The sequence below is a fragment of the Phascolarctos cinereus genome, unplaced genomic scaffold (genome assembly GCF_003287225.1).
Source record: "Phascolarctos cinereus isolate Bilbo 61053 unplaced genomic scaffold, phaCin_HiC Scaffold_726;HRSCAF=1367, whole genome shotgun sequence".
NCBI lineage: Eukaryota > Metazoa > Chordata > Mammalia > Diprotodontia > Phascolarctidae > Phascolarctos > Phascolarctos cinereus.
In genome coordinates, this window is record NW_027556098.1 from 316,419,862 (window position 1) to 316,440,555 (window position 20,694).

Below are 20,694 nucleotides of genomic sequence, written 5' to 3' on the forward strand. Positions count from 1 at the left end.
AACACTTTTCGTGCTGCCTGAACCAGATTAAAATGTAACTGAGAAATATTTAATAAAATTAATGAAAATACAACAGAACATAATGTTAACATATGGGTTTCTAGATTGATATGCACCTGCAGGGATCCTTATGTACAGTTCAGTGGCCTCAATTTCTACTTGAGTTGGAAACCATGGATCTTGCCCATATATCTCCATTTTCCCACAAGAATAGTATGAGAGATTTCTGGATGAAACCAGGCTGGCTCTTTGTGACCCAGCTTCTTTATCTAGATGTTCACCAACCTTTAATAATATGTTTTATAATTTTGTTTAGGAATCAGTCAAGTTCACTGGCCTATGGTTTGAAGACTATCCTCTTCTGTCTTTTTTTAAAAAACTAAGCATTCATTTGTCAGTCCACTAAGACATCCTTCATTAGTCATCCATCCATCCATCCATTGCTTGAAAGACATCCTGTCACTTCCCTCAAAACAGGGGGTCCCCAAGATCGGGAGACATCCTTATCCTCAGAGATGACTTGTCTTTCTCATGCTGCCATATCCTACCAGACATACCAACAATCCTGTGATGTACGTGAAGCCAGTGGCAGTGGTCAAAAGGATAGGAATGGACCAGTCACTCCAGTATCCCATCCGGTTATAGAGGAACCTGGAAAAAGAAGGATGAAGAGTCAAACAAAGGTCAGGGTGGGAGTTTAAGGCTGAAAAATAGATGCTGGGACAAACAATGTGAGGAAATCCCTGAGGGTTTTATGAGGGGGAGAGAGTGTGGAAGGAGCAGGATAGAAACCATAGAATACAGAATGTCAGAGCTAAAAGGAACGTTAGAGATATGGCCCTTAGTCCCACTTCCACTTAGGAAAACCTTTTCTCCAGCTCTGCCTATGGAAATCCTATATCCCTTCCCCTCTCCCCTTTAAGAATTAGTTCAAATGCTACCTCCTCCAGGAAGCCTTCTAGGACTCTTCTACTCAGAGGAGACCCTGATTCTTTTTTGTGGCTTTCATCACATCTTGCCTGTACTTTGAGTTTCATTGTGCTACTAGACTCTGAGCTCTCTAAAGGCAGGAATCAGGTTTTGGTATAGAGGCAAGAGCCCCAGACTGGGAGTCAGGAGGCCTGAGTTCAAGTCTTAGGTTTGCCACCAAACTGCTGGGTGACTTTGAGCATGACACCTACCTTCTCCGGGATTCAAGTTTCTCTACTGGTGTTGGACTAGACTTTGAGCTTGCTGAAGGGTAGGGACTATATATGATGACAGTGATGGTGATGTAAAGAAAAGACCCAGGGTTTTGTAATTATGGCATCTCCCATCTTCCTTTATCAGGGCAGCTCATAATTCACCTTGGAAATTTGCAGTAACTCAACATTTCATCACTCTGGCCAAACTGGTCTGGCACGAACTCTGCTGATCTTGAGTCAACAGACACAGTTCCTCACTGGGCACATAGTCGAAGTCTGCCCAAGTCAGAAGACTAGGCTAAGAGCTTGAACCTTTGTAAACCCACAGTTAGCTGTCTGCCACTATGATGTCTTTGATGAAGATGTTCGTGTACAATTACTATTATTTTTTGTTAACAACAACATCTACATAAAAAAATGCCTCTTTTTTGCCGAGGTGGGGGACTGAAGGTCTAGAACATTGCTTACACTGTCAGACTATTGATGTATTTGTTAGTTTTGCAGATTTTTTTTTCTTCTTTTTTTTCACAGTGATAAGTGATGGTTCTACGGGTGGGGAGGGATGTATTTGGGAACAAAGAAGACAAAAACCAAAAGATATCACCAACAATTTAAAAAACAATAACAGTTCACTTATCTGTAGGGCTTTAAGGTGTCAAAGCTGCTTACCTCTCAACAACCCTATGAGGGTAGAGGCCTTGTTACCATGTTGCAGATTAGCAAACTGAAGCTCAAAGACAAGGGACTTGCCTAGGATCCACACAGCTAGTTCATGTCTCAGAGCTGGGATACACATTTGCATTCCTGATTCCAAGATGAATGCTCTTTCCACCAGGCTACACTGCCCTGATTCATCTTTGTGTCGTCTGTGATATGGAAGTACAAGGTATTCAGGGAATGTCTGTAGAATGGACTCGTCCCCTAAAGTCCAGTTAAGTCTAGTTCTGACTCCCGTGTTCCATCTTCTAACATCTGGGTTTGGTGGTTTTTTTTTTTTAGCTCTGGTTAAGTGGAAGGAGTGAGAGACTAGGAATCAAAAGGACAGGTGATCAATCATAAAGAAATGCATGGTCCAGGCCAGCAGATGACTAGAAGTCAGTCAACAAGCATTTATTTGCTGAAGGCCTATAATGTGCCAGGCACTGTGCTATGTACTGGGAAGATTTAAAAAAAAAAAAAGAGACAAAAATGACCGTTGCCTTCAAGGAACTCACAATCTAATTTAATTCTTTAATTAATTAATGGCCCTTGCCTTCAAGGAACTCACAATCTAATTAATTCATTTAATCAATTAATTTTATTTAATTCTTATCTGGAAAATATGTATAGGTAGGTCTCTGGCCCATTGTAGGGAGGAAGGTCCCCCCAGAAGTCAGCACCTTAGGTCAAAGTCCTTATTCCCCACTCTAGTTACATACAGAGCTGGGTTCCAGTTTCAACTTCCATTCTTTATAGTTTGACTTGGTTTGTAAGTTGAGCATTCATAAATGGCACTGCCTATAGTGTACCACTGGGGAAGAAATAAGTCATTTGATATATCACTCTGCATTAATTCAAACAGAGAGGTGTAGGATACGTACAAATTGTCCTTATTTTGCTAAGGTTAGATGGAAGGAATATTGAAATCCCTAATGACAGAGAGGAAATGAGACTTCTCTGTTTCCCAGGTAGAATGGATTCAGTGAGGAGGGGGGGAAGAGTGGGGGAACTGAATAAGGATGCTTATTGTTTCAGAACTGATTTAGTAAAACCTAAAAGCCACTTGGAAGACATGATATTTATTCTATTAATATACCTCAGTTAACTCATGAGGTTAAAAAGTAACATTTTTTGTATTTGAGTCCTGGGCCTCCCTTTTACCCGCTGTGGGAATTCGGGCTTACACTCTTAAGGCTATGGAGTCAGGAGGACCTGGGCTCGAGTCCCATCTATATATATATTAGCTGTGGGACTCTGGGCATGTTTCTTAATTTACCTTTTAGAGCCCAGAGCTCTCTAAACCAAGACAATTGCAAAGGGGCAGAGAAGATGGAGGGAGCGGCCTCAGCTACCTATGCCAATGAAATCACAGGTCTAGTCTCTATCCTTGCACTAGATAATGTCTAAGGCCCTTGCCAGCTCTAAAATTCTGTCTGAGTTCCTTCCCAGCTCTGATTGTCTATGATTCATCTTCATAGCCCTCAAAGCTTCTGAAACAGTAGGGCCTCAAAAAATGCTTGGCAAATTTACCTTAATCATGTCCAGCTCTGTTGGGCATTTACAGATGAAGAAATGGTGGTACAAAGAGGGGAACTGATTTGCCTAAAATCACACAGCAAGTCAGTAGAAGGGCTGAAACTAGAACCCAAGCCTCCCAATTCCCAGTTCAATGGTCTTTCCCAGCCCATCACGCCACTCAGGGACTTGAAGAACATGGAGCACAAGAGAAGCTAGATCTCAGGGTACGTGAGGAGGAGGAGGAGGGGGATGGGGAAGTATGGGGAGGGGAGAGAAGACTACAGATGGATATAGTAGCTTGTGATCTATTCAATTCAGTTCAAGGAAGGAGGGGTCAGCATATACACATTTAGAGCAAGAGTTCTTTAATACTTTTTTTTTTTGGTGAGGCAATTGGGGTTAAGTGACTTGCCCAGGGTCACACAGCTAGGAAGTGTTAAGTGTTTGAGGCTGGATTTGAACTTCAGTTCTCTGGATTCCAGGGCCAGTGCTCTATCCACTGCGCCACCTAGCTGGCCCCAAGAGCAAGAGTTCTTAACCTTGGGTCACTGAACTTTTTTAAAAATATAGATAACTATTATTTCAACATATTTGGCTTTCTTTGTAATACTATGTATTTTATCTTATGCACATAAAACATCATTCTCAGAGGAAGGTCAGCTTTACTAGTGCATGTTCTCTCTCTCTCTCTCTCCTAGCAAAAATTCAAAGGCAACACGAATTTCTCTCTTCTGTCCTCCCCCACTCCCCACCCCACCCCCACCCCCCACTACTCGGTGATAATTCAAGCTATTGCAAGTGGAAGGAAATCTCCACTGCAATCGAGGGAAGCCAGGACCAGACAGGACGATCAAGGAAGGCCCAAGAGATCAGTTCCCTTCCTGTCTAGCCTTCAAGGCTCTAAATGAGCCCCCATTTCTCCTTCAGGAAGCTCTCTCTTAGCAATCCCCAGCCCACAATGATCACCCTCTCTCCTGCAGTCCTTAGAGGATATATAATTAAGTTCCATAATAGCTGTAAAATGGCTATTATGTACAGGGCCCTTTCTTTTATTAGAGCAAGCACTGCTTGAGAACAGGAACAGACTGTCTTGCTTTTCTTTGTAGCCTCAGAGCTTAGCGCAGTGCTCTGTAAACACAAGAAATGTTTTCTCATCCATCCATCCATCTATCCATTCATTCATTCATTCATTCATTCAACATTGGGCACAGAAAGGTAAATAAGTCTACATTCTCTGGCCTCATGGAGCTTGCTATCTAATAGTGGGCTCTACCACAGGTACACAAATAAATGACAGAAAGGAAAGGGACAAAGGAGAGATCTAGACAAAGTACTCCAGGAAAATTATCAAGAGAGAGCAAAGACACTTAACCCCTCCAATCAGGAGGGAGCAAGTCTTCCTAGAGAAGATCGAACTTGAGCTGGGTCTTAAGAGAATAGCAATTATCAAAAGGCTATTCTGTGTCAAGTACAAAGATACAAAGACAAAAAAATAAAAATAAAACAGACCCTGCCCTCAAGGAGCTTTTTTTTTTTTGCTTTTTGGTGAGGCAATAGGGGTTAAGTGGCTTGCCCAGGGTCACACAGCTAGTACATGTCAAGTGTCTGAGGCCGGATTTGAACTCAGGTCCTCCTGACTCCAAGGCCTGAGCTCTATTCACTGCACCACCTAGCTGCCCCTTAAGGAATTTATATTCTAATGAAGAAAAGGACTTCAAAAAGGAGAGATGAGAAGACACAGCTCCAAGGATGTGGAAGAGTCAGTCCATGCAAACACATAAGCAGGAAATACTGTGGTAGTTCTAGCAATGCAGCCGACTAAAGGCAGAACCAACAGGTCTTAACAAGGGCCTAGATGTGACCTCTTCCTCTCTGTCTTCCACAGCTCCCTGGTCTCCCCAGCTGGCGTGGGTGTTATTACTGGGGCAAGGACTTGATCTTCATCTCTGTCTCAGGGCCCTGCACTTACTGACTTCAATAGATAATGAGCAGGCTTCTGTGAGCCTTCTCACTGTTGGAAGATGAGCTTGCTGTAACAAGAATCAGAGACTTTGATGGCCATTCTGGTCCAACTCATACCCTGCAGTGGACTCCTCTCCACATCCCCAGCAAATGGCCATCTAGCCCCAGCTTCAAGACCTCTACTGGTGGGGACTGCAGTAAATACTGGGACAATCCATTGTATCTCGTGACAGATCTAATTATTAGGATAGATCTAATTATATTATTAAACTGAAACCTGTCAAGGTGTGGCAGAAGAGGTGAATGGACTCAAGGTGTAGAATAAGACATTTCTGGACACGACCAATGAGTGAATTTGTTTTGTTTGGCTATGCATATTGATTACAAGGATTTTTTTCTTTTTTTCCTTTTTTTTTTCTTTTTAAGTGGGGAGGTATGTGACAGAGAAAATAAATGCTTCTTAACTGAAAATAAAGTGAAATGACATTTAAAAAATAAAACCGGGGGATTTCATCAGACTATCTTTAAGGTTTCTTCCCTTTCTAAATCCTATTACATACGAATTTCCTCCATTGTAAAACGAAGGAGCCAGTCCATTTAGATAATGTCTGCTCTGCTGTTCTGTAGCTCTCAGTAATCTTAAAAATGATTTATTGATGACTCTGGTCTTTTCATCATGGTGATTTCCCCTCCCCCTACATCGAACCTTCTCTTGTGACAAAGAAAAACAATTAAGTAAAAACATCCAATACACAGCACTGGCTCACGTAGAGAAGGATCTGGCCTGAGGAAGCAGGAGCATCTCATTTTCTCTGCTCCACAACCTACGTTGGTTTTTCTATTCTCAGGCTTCAACTTCTTTTTAGCAATCTTTTTATTTACATTGTAGTAGTCATTATTCTCTTGACTCTGATTTTCTTGAACATTTCATACAGCACAACGATACTCCAATACAGTGTGGGATGGTGGAGGGATGGTGGCTTAGCTGGTAAATCCTTGCTCCTGGGGAGAAGGAGGCTGGCGGATCCCTTTGAGCCTGAGAGTTCAGAGCTAAAGCTGATTGGGTGTTTGGCACCCACATGAGGACAGCCCCCTGCCCAGGTTGGGGAGGGGTGTGGACTACCCGGTGGCTAAAAGAGAGGAGAACTAACCTGGGTTGGAAATGGGATAGGCCTCAGTACTTCTAGCTTGGTTATGAATAAAATAATATTCCAATACACTCATATACTGTTGTTTTTTTCAGCCATTCTCTTATTAATGGGAACTCATTTGTTATTTGCCACCCCAAAGAATGCAGTATTTGGGGACATTTTGGGCCTTTGTTTCTGTCTTTGACTTCCTTGAGATAGGTGCCCATCAGTGGGGTTGACGGGCTAGAGCAGAAGCACCATTTGGTTACTTTTCTTGACTAATTCCAAATCCAGATGCCTAATGGTCAGACCACTTCACAGTTTACCCAAACCTGCCCATCTTCTTATAGCCTCTTCTATCTTGTCTATCCAGGTCTTTTTCAGCTTTGCCAATTTGCATGTAGTAAGGTGGCACCTCAGGAATGTTTTAGTTTGCATTTCTTTTACAAGTAGTGATTGGGAAAGTGTTTTCATAGTTTAATCTCATTCACAGTTTGCCAGTCTTCTTTTGAAAACTGCTCATATCTTTTGACCACTTATTTATTAGGAAACAGCTCCCAGGAAGCTATGTATGTATATGTATATATGTGTATGTATAGAGGTTACATGTATATAACCTCTATTATATTTTATTATATGTACACGTGTTTGCAGTAGATAGAGTGCCAGACCTGGAGTCAGGAGGACTCATCCTCCTGAGTTTAAATCCAGCCTCAGACACCAGCCATTGACCCAGGGCAAAATTACTTAACCCTATTTGCCTCAATTTCCTCATCTGTAAAATGAGCTGGAGAAAGAAATGGCAAAACATTCCAGTACCTTTGCCAAGAATGTCTTTTGGGATTCTCCCTTTTTACACACACACACACACACACACACACACACACACACACACACACACACGCTGACAGTTTAAGTGGATGGTATCACTAAAACCTGGTTCGATGAGATCCATGATTAGAATATGGCTTTAAAAAGGCAGACTTTATTCAAATAAGATATTTGCTATTATCCTATTCAAACAGGATAAGTTTTGGGAAAAAAAGCATAGGGGAGAGGGAAGAATGGGTGTAGAGTCTAATATATACTCATGTAAGGAAGTCTAGGAACCAGATAGAGGGAACATTTGTATACAAATCAATGGGTCCCAGAGCACAAACAATGATAACAACAACAACTAACATTTATGTAGCGCTTACTATGGGGCCAGGCACTGTGCTAAGTTCTTTTCAGATATCTGATCCTCACCAACAATCCTGGGAGGTAGGTGCTGTTATTATCCCCATTTTACAGATGAGGAACCTAAGGCAAACAAAGGTTAAGTAACTTGCCCAGGGTCATGCAGCTAGTAAATAGCTTTCTGATTGCAGGCCCAACCTTTTGTCCACTGTTCCATCTAGCTGACTTGAGTTACCAAAGTAATATTGTAATTGGAGCGGAGCATACTATGGGCTACCTATACAGTCAACCCATTCTTCTCTGTTTCTCTCACTCTCTCTGCCAAAAGCAGGGAGCTGATCTTTTCTTGTCTTGCTTCAATAATAATTTCAACTTTCAAAAGTGGAAGAAGCAATGAGGGGAATATTTATCCTCTACCTGATTTTCAACCCAAACAATGCCTTGAGCTGGGGGGCTATTCTACCTTAGAATTTCTACCTTAGAGTTGTCAGGAAACACAGGCAGTGTAAAATGCACCCTAGATTCTAGGAAAACAGATTTCAAAGGCTTCAAGGGGAGGATGGATAAAACTACATGTACTATGGAAACTACAGGGTCAGTCAGTCCTGAAGCAAGGGAAGTTCTTGAGAAAAGAATTCTTAACACAGAGAAACAAGTGAAGGAGGAGGAAGGGGGTGGGGATGGTGCACTGCCTCAAGGGACCAATACAGACACACAGAAAACGCCACAACCAAATAGGATTTTTAAAAGACTGGAGAAAGGGAGGGGAGTGAGGGGGGACATGTTAGCTCTCTTCAAATATTTGTAGGGCTGTCAAATATGGGGCCTTGTACTGCTTGGCCCCCAGCAGCAGAGCTAGGAACAACGGAGGGAGCACAGGAAGATTTAGATTTGATGTCAGGAAAAACCTCCTAACAATTAGAGCTCTCCAACAGGAGGATGGGCTGCCTTGGGAGGTAGCAAGAGAGGTCTCCGAGGACTTGTCAGGCACATTGTAGACAAGCCTGTTGTTCCAGGACACTTTGGACCAGCTGGCTTCTAGGATTTCTTTCTGATTGTAATTAACATGTCCAGCCTAAAAGTCAGAGACACCAGGACTTGGTGTCCTAACCTAAGCTCCCACAGTTCAATGTTGTTTAACTTTGTACCTTTGTGTATTACATACATTACACATTTTTTTCTTCCTTTTTTTTTGGGGGGGGATGGGTCCTGTCAGTTTAGCAGTACAGGAAACTCCCAGTGAGGAAACTCCCTCTACCAATGTAGATCACACCTACTCTGCAACTTCCAGTCCTAGTTGGACTAAGACGGTGAGGGGTTTGATCAGGGTCCCACAGCTGGTGACATGTCAGGATGCTTAAGGGTCATGCTGGGTCACAGATAACTTTGTGCCTTTATTTCACCCTTCACACGCTCTTCCCATTCCCAAAGTTGAAATGCACTTGCCTTCCTAGAGGCAGTGGGATGAAAGAGAAGGGGGACCCTTGGTATCTCCTCCCCTGGATGAGTACAAATAGAAAATAGAAATAAAAAAGAAAAGAGAAAAGGGATAAATCCTGAGAAGCAATGGTTTATCCTTGCTGCTGCTGCTGCTTCACCACAGGCTTCTTTCTGCCCCTGCCACTCCAATGAAATGGCTCTCATCACTTCACCTGAATTCCTGGTCTGCCTTGACCTTGGTAGAATGGCGCTCTCAGCCCCGTGTCCTCCTCCTGGGTTTCTGGGTCACTGATCCTCCTACCTGCCTGACCACTCCTTCCAGATCTCCGTCACTGCTTCAACACCCTCCTCTGGCCCCCTAAGTCTTACTATTGCTCAGAGCCTGGGCTTCGGTCTCTTTCTCTTCTCCCTCAACATTCTCCTCAGAGATGATTTAATCTGCTCCCATGCAGTCAGAAGATCAGTTTTACATCTTGAAAGGATCTCAGAATTCATCTAGTCCAACTTCCACATTCTATAGATGAGGAAACTGAGGTTCGGAGAGGGGAAAAGATTCGCTCAGGGTCACAACAGGTGGTATTTTTCAAGGGTGGGATTTGAACTCAAGTCTTTGGACTCCAAATTCAGCATTCATTCCAGCTGTGTTCAACTCTTTATGACCCCATTAGGAGTTTTCTTGGCAAAGATACTGGAATGGTTTTGCCATTTCCTTCTCTAGCTTATTTTACAGATGAGGAAACTGAGGCAAACAGGGTTAAGTGACTTGCCTGGGGTCACACATCTAGTAAGTGTCTAAGGCTGAATCTGAACTCAGGTCTTCCTGACTCCAGGCCCAGTGCTCTATTTATTCTGTCACTTAACTGCCCCCCCAAAAATGTCACCCTTGACCATCAACCTGTGGACATTGTGTCTTTCTTGTTGTTGTTCAGCCATTTCAGTCACGTCCAACTCTTTGTGACTCTATTTGGGGTTTTCTTGGCACAGATACTGGAAAGGTTTAAGGCAAACAGGGTGAAGTGACTTGCCCAGGGTCACACAGCTAGTAAGTGTCTGAGGTCATATCTGAATTCAGGAAGCTGAGTCTTCCTGACTCCAGGCCTGGCGCTCTATCCGCTGCACCACCAAGCTGTCCTCCACTGTACTGTGGTGCCTCAATCTGCTGATTCTGATATCTATATCCAGCACTCATCTCTCCCCTATATATCCACCAGCCTGCACGCCCAGAACCAACACAATGCCCTGCAAATAATGACAAACGCTTGTGGGATGCTATCTCCATTTGGGTGTCCCCAAGCACTTTGAGATGGACATGGCCAACATAGAATGCATCCTCTTAAGGCCACCACCCTTCTGACTTCCCTCTCGGCTGACAGCACCACAAGCCTCACCCAGAACCTCAGCATCATCTTTGCCTCACTTCCTGTTCATTACATTAAATACGACATTCAACATATATATATATTTTGCTTTTAGGCAATTGGGGTTAAGTGACTTGCCCAGGGTCACACAGCTAATAAGTGTCAAGTGTTTGGTCTGAGGCCAGATTTGAACTCAGGGCCTCCTGACTTCAGGGCCGGTGCTCTATCCACTGCGCCACCTAGCTGCCCCAACATATATTTTAAAAAACCCTTGACAATATACACAATGTTCCACACCTGACCTCTGCAAAGGGGCAAGAGGAGGTGTCTTCTTTCTCTTCTTTGGGGCCATGCTCGCTCTCTCTGATTCAGCAACATTCCTCTTCGATTGTTTTGTGGTGGTTACCCTTCCGCTTATATTAAAGCAGTCACTGTGGTGATTGTGTTCCTGGAAGAGCTCCCTCCTTTACATTAAGTTAAAACCTGCTTCCCAGTCCATCCCTGACTTCAACCGCTCCCCAATGACCCCTCCAAGGCCCAACACAGCCAATCCAATCCCTCTTCTATGGGCCTGTGGAGATCATGGATGTGACAAACCTTTGACCGTATGAAGACCTATACAAGTGGGAGGGATAATTATTCCTTTCCTTCCAATACGTGACTCAGAACTATTTCTACAGGGATGGAAACCAAGCTGCTTGTCAGGTTCATGCTCTTTCTGCTGGTCTCTAAAGGACAGCGGGCCTCCCAGTCAGGTAGGTCAGCCTCTGATCTAACTCAAATCCCCCAGAAGGCAGCACAGAATAGTAGGAAGAGCCCAGAGACTGACTCCTATTGCATCTATAATGCTGGAGGAGTCCCTTCCTATCTCTGGGACTCAGTTTCCTCTTAAGTAAAATGAAAAGACTGGATTAGGATTAGGGGTCAGAAAACTACAGCCAGACCTTGCTGCCTGTTTTTATATAACCCTTGAGCTAAGAATGGTTTTGACAGGAACTGGGGCCTCAGGCCATTGTTTGCCAACACCTGTACCAAAGGATGCTTGAGGTCTTTGCTGACTTCATTTCCTGTGACTGTTTGCTGCAGTCTACATTTAACAGACAAAGGCCCCGAGATAGGTAAGAAAAGGGTCATCAGCACCCAACTCAAACCTAGTAGAACCAGAGGCTAACTCTGTTCCTCTCCTGAGGCAGCTGGCTGGTCATGGAAGTACAGTCTGACAGCTTGCTAGCTCATCGACTCTAATTTCTAGAGCTCTCGAATGCTTAGAAAATAGTTTTTTGACAACAACCCCACTAAGTCAGTTGTGCAACTACTGTGAAGCCCCATTTTACAAAGAAGGAAACTGAGGCTCTGAGAGGGGCCAAATGGTCAAATACAAGTCAATGGCAGAGACAGGAGGATAGGGTATGTAAGTCCCAGCTCTACCACTTACTCAGTGTGTGACAATGGGCAAGTCGCTTCCCAGCACTGGGCTTGAGTTAACTTCTAAGTCAAAGAAAGGATTGGGTTTGATGGTCCTAGAGGTCTCTTCTAGTCCTGTGAATCTATGATTCTATTATTCCTCCTCTGACTGGGTGCGTCTCATGGATAAGCTGACCCACTCAAGCCCAGCATTTGGGTAATCAGGGACCATGCATTCCATGGGGCTCATTCTTCCCCAATTTTCCCCAAAGTGCTTTCTATCCATTCTCTCATACCCAGAAGTCAGAAATAGCTTTACTCTACTGCCTGCTCTGATTCAGAGCCCTCCATCTAGAAAGAGGTACAGTCATTTTATCCACATCTCAGCCTCTGGGCCTTACAACCTGGCTTCTTCCGACTTCCTTTCAGTCCACTTGGAGATTACTCCCTTGCATAAACTCTACAGTCCGGCCACACTGGCCTTAGACCCAAAACTCCATCTCCCTTTACCCTGTACCTTTACAATACATATTTGGAATGCTATGTCTTATAAACCCTGGCTTCTTCCAAGACTCAGACCTAGTGCCACCTTCTGCAGGAGGTCTTTCGGGGTCTCGACAGATGATCAAGCCTTCTCTCTAAGGTTACTTTTCACCTATTCTGCACTTTCTACATACCCACTAATAAACATGTGGTCCCCTTCACTAGAATGTTAGCTCCTTGAGGACAAGGACAAGTTTTGCCTTTCTTTGTGTCGTCATCACTTAGCACAGTGCCTGGCATACAATAGGTGTTTAATAAATGCTTGTTGATTTATTGAATCTGGGAGCACCAAGACAGAGTACCTTCCCAGGGATTTACCTGGAGCCAGCCCCACTCACCAGTTGAATTCATTGTAGTCATTGTCAACTTCCCACCAGAAATAGAACCAGGTCAGGGTGAGAAAGAAGGTGAAGATGAGAATCAGGAACCAGAGACGTTCCCACTGTGGAGACAGAAAAATAGGATGGTCACTTGAAGTCTAGGCACAGCTCCAAAGACAACACAGATTATTCATCTGGCCACCCATTTGTCTCCTTTCTCATTCCCCTACAACAGAGCCACCCTAAATAGCAAATACTTTTTTTTTCTTTTTCTTTTTTTTTTGGGGGGGCAATTGGGGTTAAGTGACTTGCCCAGGGTCAAACAGCTAGTAAGTATCAAGTGTTTGGTTTGAGGCTGGATTTGACCTCAGGTCCTCCTGACTTCAGGGCCGGTGCTCTATCCACTGGGCCACCTACCTGCTCCGCAAATAATTTTTTTTAAAGAAAAAAAAAGGAAGAGAAAAAAAATCAGCAAAATCAATCCACATATTAAAAAGAACCTGCTATCACATGCAATGGTCCATGCCCAAGGACTGTCCCCTACCCACCTCTCCAAAGGAATGGAGGGAAGTGTCTTCTCATGTTTCTCCTTTGGAGTCAAGTTTGTACTTTGTAACTTCCCAACATTTATTTGTTTGTTTTTTAATCATATTCAACAAATATTTATTAAGCCCCTACAGTGTACAGAGTCTTGCGATCTGTGCTAAGAAAGATGCAAATTTACTTTACACAGGATACAGCCATCATGAAGAGCAACCCTTGTGGAGAGGAGGCATCCCATCTACACCTACAACAGCTGACAAACTACCACTGACAGGCCAACAAGCCTAACAGGTATAAGCCCTGCTCCCCCCGGCTGCTGGCCCTGCCTCCGTGTCAGCCATCATCCGGAAGAGCAACCCCTGGGAAGTGTCCATCTGGCAATTGCCCCGGCAGTTGGGGTCTGCAGCTCCTAACTCCTTAGCAGTCATAGCTACTAAAGACCCAGAAAAGAAAGTTCTCATCACTAGTTTTTGGAAACATTAAATGGCTGAAAATCAGAAACATTTGGTTTTATAAATGGAAATTATATTAAAGAAAATGCATTATCCCTTGGACGCCAATGTACCTTAAGGACCATAGGACCTTCCCCTCCCCCCCTTTTTTACATTTTAATTTTATTATTTTTTCAATTAATAAGCATTTATTCCCACCTTTCACTCTCCAAGTAAACAACAAAAAATACAAAAAATAAATCCTCCCTAACAAATATCGATAGTCAAACAACGTAAAACCTGCCCTGGTCATGTCCAAAAAATGCACGTCTCACCTGCATTTTGTGTCCGTCACCTCTCTGTCAAGAGGAGGTTAACATGCTTCTCTCAAATCATTTGTCAGTCCACTGATCAGAATTCTCAAGTCTTTCAAAATTGGTTTTCCATATGTTATTATCATATAAACTGTTCTCCTAGTTCTCCTACTCACTTCACCCCATACCAGCAGATGCAGGTCTTCCATGAGGCCTTTCCATCTGCCCTGCTGCCAAACCCTCCCACATGTGTTATCTCCCCCTATCAGAATGTGAGCTCCTGGAGAGCAGGGAAAGTCTTGCTTTTTTACTTGTATGCCCAGCACTCAGCACAGCAGCTTGCTGATAGTAAGCCTTAATAAATGCTTTTTTAATTCATTTGCTTCCAGACCTCAAGGAGCTCAAAGTCTAGTGGGAGTGGGGGGCAAGGTGGTGAGAGAAGTAACTATAACAGAGACTACTCCTTGATAAGTGCAGCATTAGAAACAGATGCAATGCTCGGTGAGACCCAGCTGGGGTGATTAGAGAGAGCTTCCTGGGGCAGGGAGCACTTCAGCTGGGCTTTCATGGGTGGGAAAGAAGAAAATGAGACAAAGGGGGAACCACAGGAGAGGAAGACATTCCAAGCACAAGATATAGCATGCTCAAAGAAGAGTATCTAGAACAAGGTAGTCAATAGCTAACGTTTGTTTATATAAAGCTTTAAGGCTGGAAAACTACTTTACCCGTATTACCTCATTTGAGCCCTACAATCACCCCTTGAATTAGATGCTATTATTATACCCATTTTATTGATGAGGAAACTAAATCGGAGAAAAGTTAAATGTCAGGCTGTCACATCTAAGTGTCTGAGGCAGCATTCAAAGTAAGCTCTTCCTGATTTCGAATCCAGCCCTCCAGCCATGCTTTTCAATGGAAGGGTGGATGACAAGGATGCCAGGGATATTGAGGGGATTCCTGCTTAGTTATGGATTGGCCTGGATGCTCACTCAGATCCCTTCCCATCATAAGACTCTATCCTCACTGATATTTTAGGTTCTGACCCTTTTAGGCATTTATCCTCAGATGTGCCCTCCTAGTTCTTAAAAAAAAAACCCTTCTGATTCTTTGAAATTCAATCAATTATCAAAGATTTGTCCAGCATCTACACCTAGCTGCCCAGTGTTGGACACCCAAAGGGCAGGAAGACGAACAGACAGTCCAGGTGCTGCCCAGGAAATGGGGATCTTGGCTTTTCCCAGACTATGAAGAAAAGCTTGAGCACTTTTTGTTAGTTTGTTTTTTTCTATGAGGAGGTTCTGAATCACCAAGTCCCCAATTCTGGGTTGGGCCCTTTAGCACATAGGGAGGCCAGGACCTCTTCCTCAACAAATGAGAAGTCCTCATGAAAAACTGAGAAAGGCTTCTTGTAGCAATAAAAATAAATAGGCTATTGATTCCTGAAGGTGGATGGGCCTCCAATCAGCCATGAGTTAACAGCTATCTCCTGGCCTGACCATTAGGAAGAGATTAATGGGCTGACATGTAGTCTCCTGGCCTCTACCTCTATGACTAGAAAGATCAAGCTCGTCTTTAACCAGCAGATTAGGGAGTCTCTGTGGCCAGGGGCCATGTCTCCCCCATCAGACCAGAAACTTCATCTTGCCCAGGATCAGTTCCACGGCTAGTTACTGGCACACTAAGGGCTCAAACCCAGGCTTCATGTCTCTATTGATTTTTTCCTACATTATGCTGCTGAGGAAAGGGAAGATTTGTGTCCAATTCCAAAGGATGAAAAGGCCCAAGGCTGCTCTTTCCACCATACCCTCCATGATTTGACAGTGGCTAGGAAAATAATGTCTCCTCCACATACACATACAACCTGCCCCTTCTCTCCCCCGCCCCAACTCCCTATGGAGATGGAGTGGCTGCTAGTCTCCCCCTTCCTTGCCACTTTCAGCCTTGTTAGACTAGGCAACCAGGCCTCATAGGATCATCTTCTTATTAGCTCTGGGCAGGATGCCCAGCACAGGGCAGCAGGGGGCTCCCCATCCATGACAACTTCCACTTATTTATAGAAGTTCATTAACTGGAGAAATACAGTAAGCCATCCTCCTGGTCAGCTCTCTGGGGGAGAGGGGAGAAAAAGAAAGAGATCTACCATCCTCTGGCACCGCACAGACACAAAGACCTCAAAACAAAGAATGTTAGAGCTAGGAAGGACTTCAGAATACAGAATTATCAGAGCTAGGAGGGCCCTTAGAACACAGAATGTTAGAGCTGGGAGGAACCTCAGAATACAGAATGGCAGAACTGAGAAGACCCATGGAGTACAGACTGTCAGAGCTAGAAGACCTCAGAACATAAGCTGTCTGAGCTGGAAGAGCCCTCTGAATATAGAACACCAGAGTAAGAAGGACCTCAGAACATAGAACGTCAGAGCTGGGAGGAACCTCAGAACCTATTATGTCTGAGCTGAAAGGGTGCTTAAAACATAGACTGTTCAGAACACAGAATTTTAGAACACAATTTCAGAGCTGGATGGGACCTTGAATTATTGTAGAATGTCAGAGCTGGAAGGGACCTCAGATCACTTAACAGAATTAACATAATAACATTATGTTAATTAACAAAATAATACTAATAGAATGTTAAAATTATAGGAAGCTTAGAATGTAGAATGTCAGAGCTGGAGGAGCCAGAAGAGCTTACTGAATTCAACCCAGAGTCCAACTCCATAGGAGAAAACTAAAGCCCACAGAAAAGAGACTTGCCCGAGGTCATACAGAGTTAAGCCCAAGGTCATACTTGAACTCAGCTCTCCCGAGGCCAGGGTTCTTTCCACAACATCCCATAAAGCAGCTTTTTTGGGCAAATCCAACAAAAACAACAACAGATTCCCATATTTTATCTCTTTATGCAGTTTACAAAAGTACTTCCACATCCCTCCTATCGTGTCCTCCTTACAACAGCCTGGTGAGGCAGGGCAGGCATGGGATAAAATGGGACTCCGGGTAGGAAGGAGCTGGGTTATATTTCATCTCCCCTAGGGATAATTCTTCCTTTTCTCACCACTTTCCTCCCCTTGTTGAATTTGTATCCATCCTTTAAAGCCCAAACATTCCCTTTTCCAGAAAGCTTTCCCTAGTCCGTTTTGTAAGTTCAGTAATGGCTTTACGAAGCCATCTACTTATACCTCGCTGATACATAAATCTCTTTGCAAATCTTAAAGTACTATATAATTGTTAGCCACTATTACTCCTACTACTGCTCCTGAGGCAGTAGTAGATAGATAACTGGACCTGGAGTCAAGAAGACCTGAGTTCAAATCCCACCTCAGACATTTACTTAGCTGAGTAATTTTGAGCAAGTTTACTTAACTTGTCTGCCTCAGTTTCTTCATCTATATAAAATGGATAATAATAGTACTTAACTTCCAGGGTTACTCTGAGGCTAAAATGAGATAGAATTTGTACGTGCTTTGCAAACCTTAAAGTGCTATATAAATGCTAATTATGATTGACTATAACTGAAACTACAATTTTTTTATTCTAGGGCTACCCCAAACTGCACCTTCTGTATCTCCCCTGTTTGCTCCATAAGCTTCTATGAGTATATACCTCAAATAATGCTTGGGATTTTCTGAGAAGAAAGAAGGTAAAATCAAACACATTTATCCAGCCCAGAATCCTTCAGGATTGGAGCTTGGGAATCTAAGAAAAGATAACCCAATGAGGGCCATTAGATGGCCTCAGAGATCCCTTCCAACTTGAAGGCTTCTATGAACCAAATCCTAAGCTTCTATGAGCCTGGGATTCTGTAACGCTAACATGTTGTGATTCTAAGATTCAGTGACTCATTCTAAGTTTCTATGAGTCTGAGATTCCAAGATCTGTGATTCTAAAAATGCACTCCAAGTCCAAAGTGTCAGAAGCAATTAAGCAGATGTTCCAGGAGTTTGGGAAGGCAACCATGAAATAAAGAAATCACCAGGATCCTGGCGCTGTCTTAGCCTCTGAGGCTTCTGACCCAGCCCTGGAGATTAGGAACAATCAGCAAGAGGCTAGGGGACCTCTGGAGGCTGGGTAATGGAGAGGAGAACGTGCACAGCAGAGAGATAAACAGCACTGCCACGGGAACGTAATGAGGGATATAAATAACTAGTTTGCTTCCTCTCTAGCTCTCCCTGGTGCACACTTCCCTCTCCCTTCCCCCCCACTCCTTTCAGCATTGCTGCAAGTTAGATCTGCACCCTTCAACCCCCCGCTTCTAGATGGATGAGCCCAGGGTGGGACTGCAGAGGCCAGAACATCTTTATTAAAACCATAAAACCTGGCTGAGAGAAAGCCCTCTTCCCTTCTCTCCTCTCAACACCCCATAGCTGCTGGGCTGTCTTCACTACGCCTGGACTCCCCTAAGCCACCTTCCCCAGAGCTGACAATGATGATAACCACATCATGATCACCCACAAGCCCTTTAGAATTTGTCTTCATCCTCATGGCGTGTCAGTGGGTAGCATTTCCCCTGTCTGACAGATGAGTAGACTTCATTTACCCAAGGTCACCCAGCAAGTCAGTGGCACAGCCAGGAACATAAGTGGAGTCTCCTGATGCCCAGTTCCAAGATCCTTTCCATAGGGTCATGTAGTAAAACATCTCAAGTTCCTCTTTCCTAGTTTCCTTTCAAGTTCCTGCTTCCTAGGGTTCAAAATGACTGTATATATTACTGGTCATTAGTTTGTGTTAAACATACGACCATTCAGAGCTGTTGGACTGAGGCCTACAGTGGTGAAGGAACTTGTCCAAGGTCCTACAAGTAATGATCAAAAAATGTCTATTTACTTCCATGAGTTTCAAGGGCCCAGGGACTCTTTCCACTACACCAGGTGACCTACAGCTTGGTCACCTCAACTACCCTACACCTGAACAGGAAGTTCACATGTCCACATCGGTTTATATCATTGTACAGACACCCAAATGCCACTTAACACTCTCTTCTTCCCATTCACTGTCCATCTTCAGTGTCTCTCTAAGATAGATATGTATTGATAGGCCAGATACACAGATGGCTCATTCCAACTAAATGGTATAGTCTGAACAACAGGCATTTTTCATCCTCTTGTGTTTTCCTGTGTGGATATTGTTGAATACTCAACAAGGGTGTATAGAGGGAAATTAAACAGTACCATTAAACAGTACCAAGGCAGACAACCTCCCTCTTAGATTGTGAATATCAAGCAAGGGATAAAACAAGGTGACAGATCTTGGTCCTAGGGGTTTGGAATCACTATGGGGAATGTCCAATGAAGGATCCTAATAGACAGGTAGGTCCTCAGAGGGTTCTTGTTCACTGATGGACTTGTGCTGATTACATCAAGCCCCAGAACGCTGCAAAGTCTCCTAGATGACATCCATAATCCATACCAGTTATCCACACAGGAAAAAACAAGTGGATGAAGATTACCTATACTGTTCAGATCATGCCATGCAGTTGGATAGATGACCTATGGTGCTGGCTCATCAGTACACATCTCTTGGACAGAAACTGCAGATGGACAACGAACAGGGCTAAAGTTCACTGGGAAGGGAGTGTGCTGGGCAGCCTTCGGGGAGGTGTACAGTGCTAACAATGACCCCAAGATTCTCCTTGAAACAAAGAACTATCTTTTTAACACCAACCTTGAACGTGGAACATCGTCATCTCTGAAGAAGTAAAGTTGAGGGTCACCCACAGGACAATAGAGAGGGGAGGGGTAGGTGTTAGCAGGGGTTGGCATGTCACCCAAAATAAATGGCTCACCGGAAAACAGTGTTAAAGAAAACCAGAAGAGGAGGAGGGTGGTCATATAGCCAAAGTGACAGACAACCAATGGACAAGCCGCTGGTCAAGTCCCCTGCAGAAGACTTACAAGATAAGAGCAAAAGTCATACAGGTCAAATGGATCATGTCACACAAGGATAGGTGTATGATCTATACCACTGGGGGGAAGTCACTCAGTCCACAAGCATGTATTAAGCACTTACTATATCTGAGGTATGAACTAAGTGTTTGGGATACAATGAAAGGCAAAAAATACGGTCCCTGTCCTCAAGGAGCTTACAATCTAATGGGGGAGATAACATGTAAATAACTAGGGACATACAAACATATACAGAGTAAATAGAAGGTCACAGATAGGGAAACTGGGAAAGGTCTCATGCAGAAGGTAGCATTTGAGCCGAGTCTTGAAGGAAACCAGGGAAACTCGTGAGCAAAGATGAGGAGGGAGAGCATTCCAGGCATGGGGGGCAGACGGTGAAAAGGCAGATGGGACGTGGAATGCCTTGTACAGGGAACAGCAAGGAGGGCGGTGTAGCCGGACCATTGAACAAGGTAAGGGGAGTAAAGTATAACAAGACTTGAGAGGTAGAAAAGGGTCAGGTCATGAAGAAATTTAAATGCCCCACACAGGACTTTGTATTTCATATTGGAGGCAACACAGAGCCACTGGAATTTATTGAGAGGGGGTGAGGCAGGGGAAAGAGTGACAAGGTCTGAGCTGTGCTTTGAGCAAATCCTTTTGGTAGCCAAATGGAAGATGGAGTGGGAAGATTAATGGGATCATCTAGTATCCAAGTAACGAGCTGAGCTCCATGAGGGCAGGCGATCTGTGCTCTCTAAACTTTGTAGCTTTCCTAGCATCTAGCACAG

General features: G+C 43.9%; 1 protein-coding gene across 1 annotated transcript in view; it reads right to left on the minus strand.

Moving 5' to 3' along the window:
* GDPD5 (glycerophosphodiester phosphodiesterase domain containing 5) overlaps positions 1–20,694 on the minus strand; it is a 173,434-nt gene that overhangs the window by 39,311 nt on the left and 113,429 nt on the right. The window contains exons 4-5 of the mRNA XM_078156921.1: positions 12,756–12,859; positions 558–651 (exon numbers count right to left, since the gene is read on the minus strand). Coding sequence (XP_078013047.1) covers positions 558–651; positions 12,756–12,859 — 198 coding nt within the window. The remainder of the gene's footprint in view (positions 1–557; positions 652–12,755; positions 12,860–20,694) is intronic.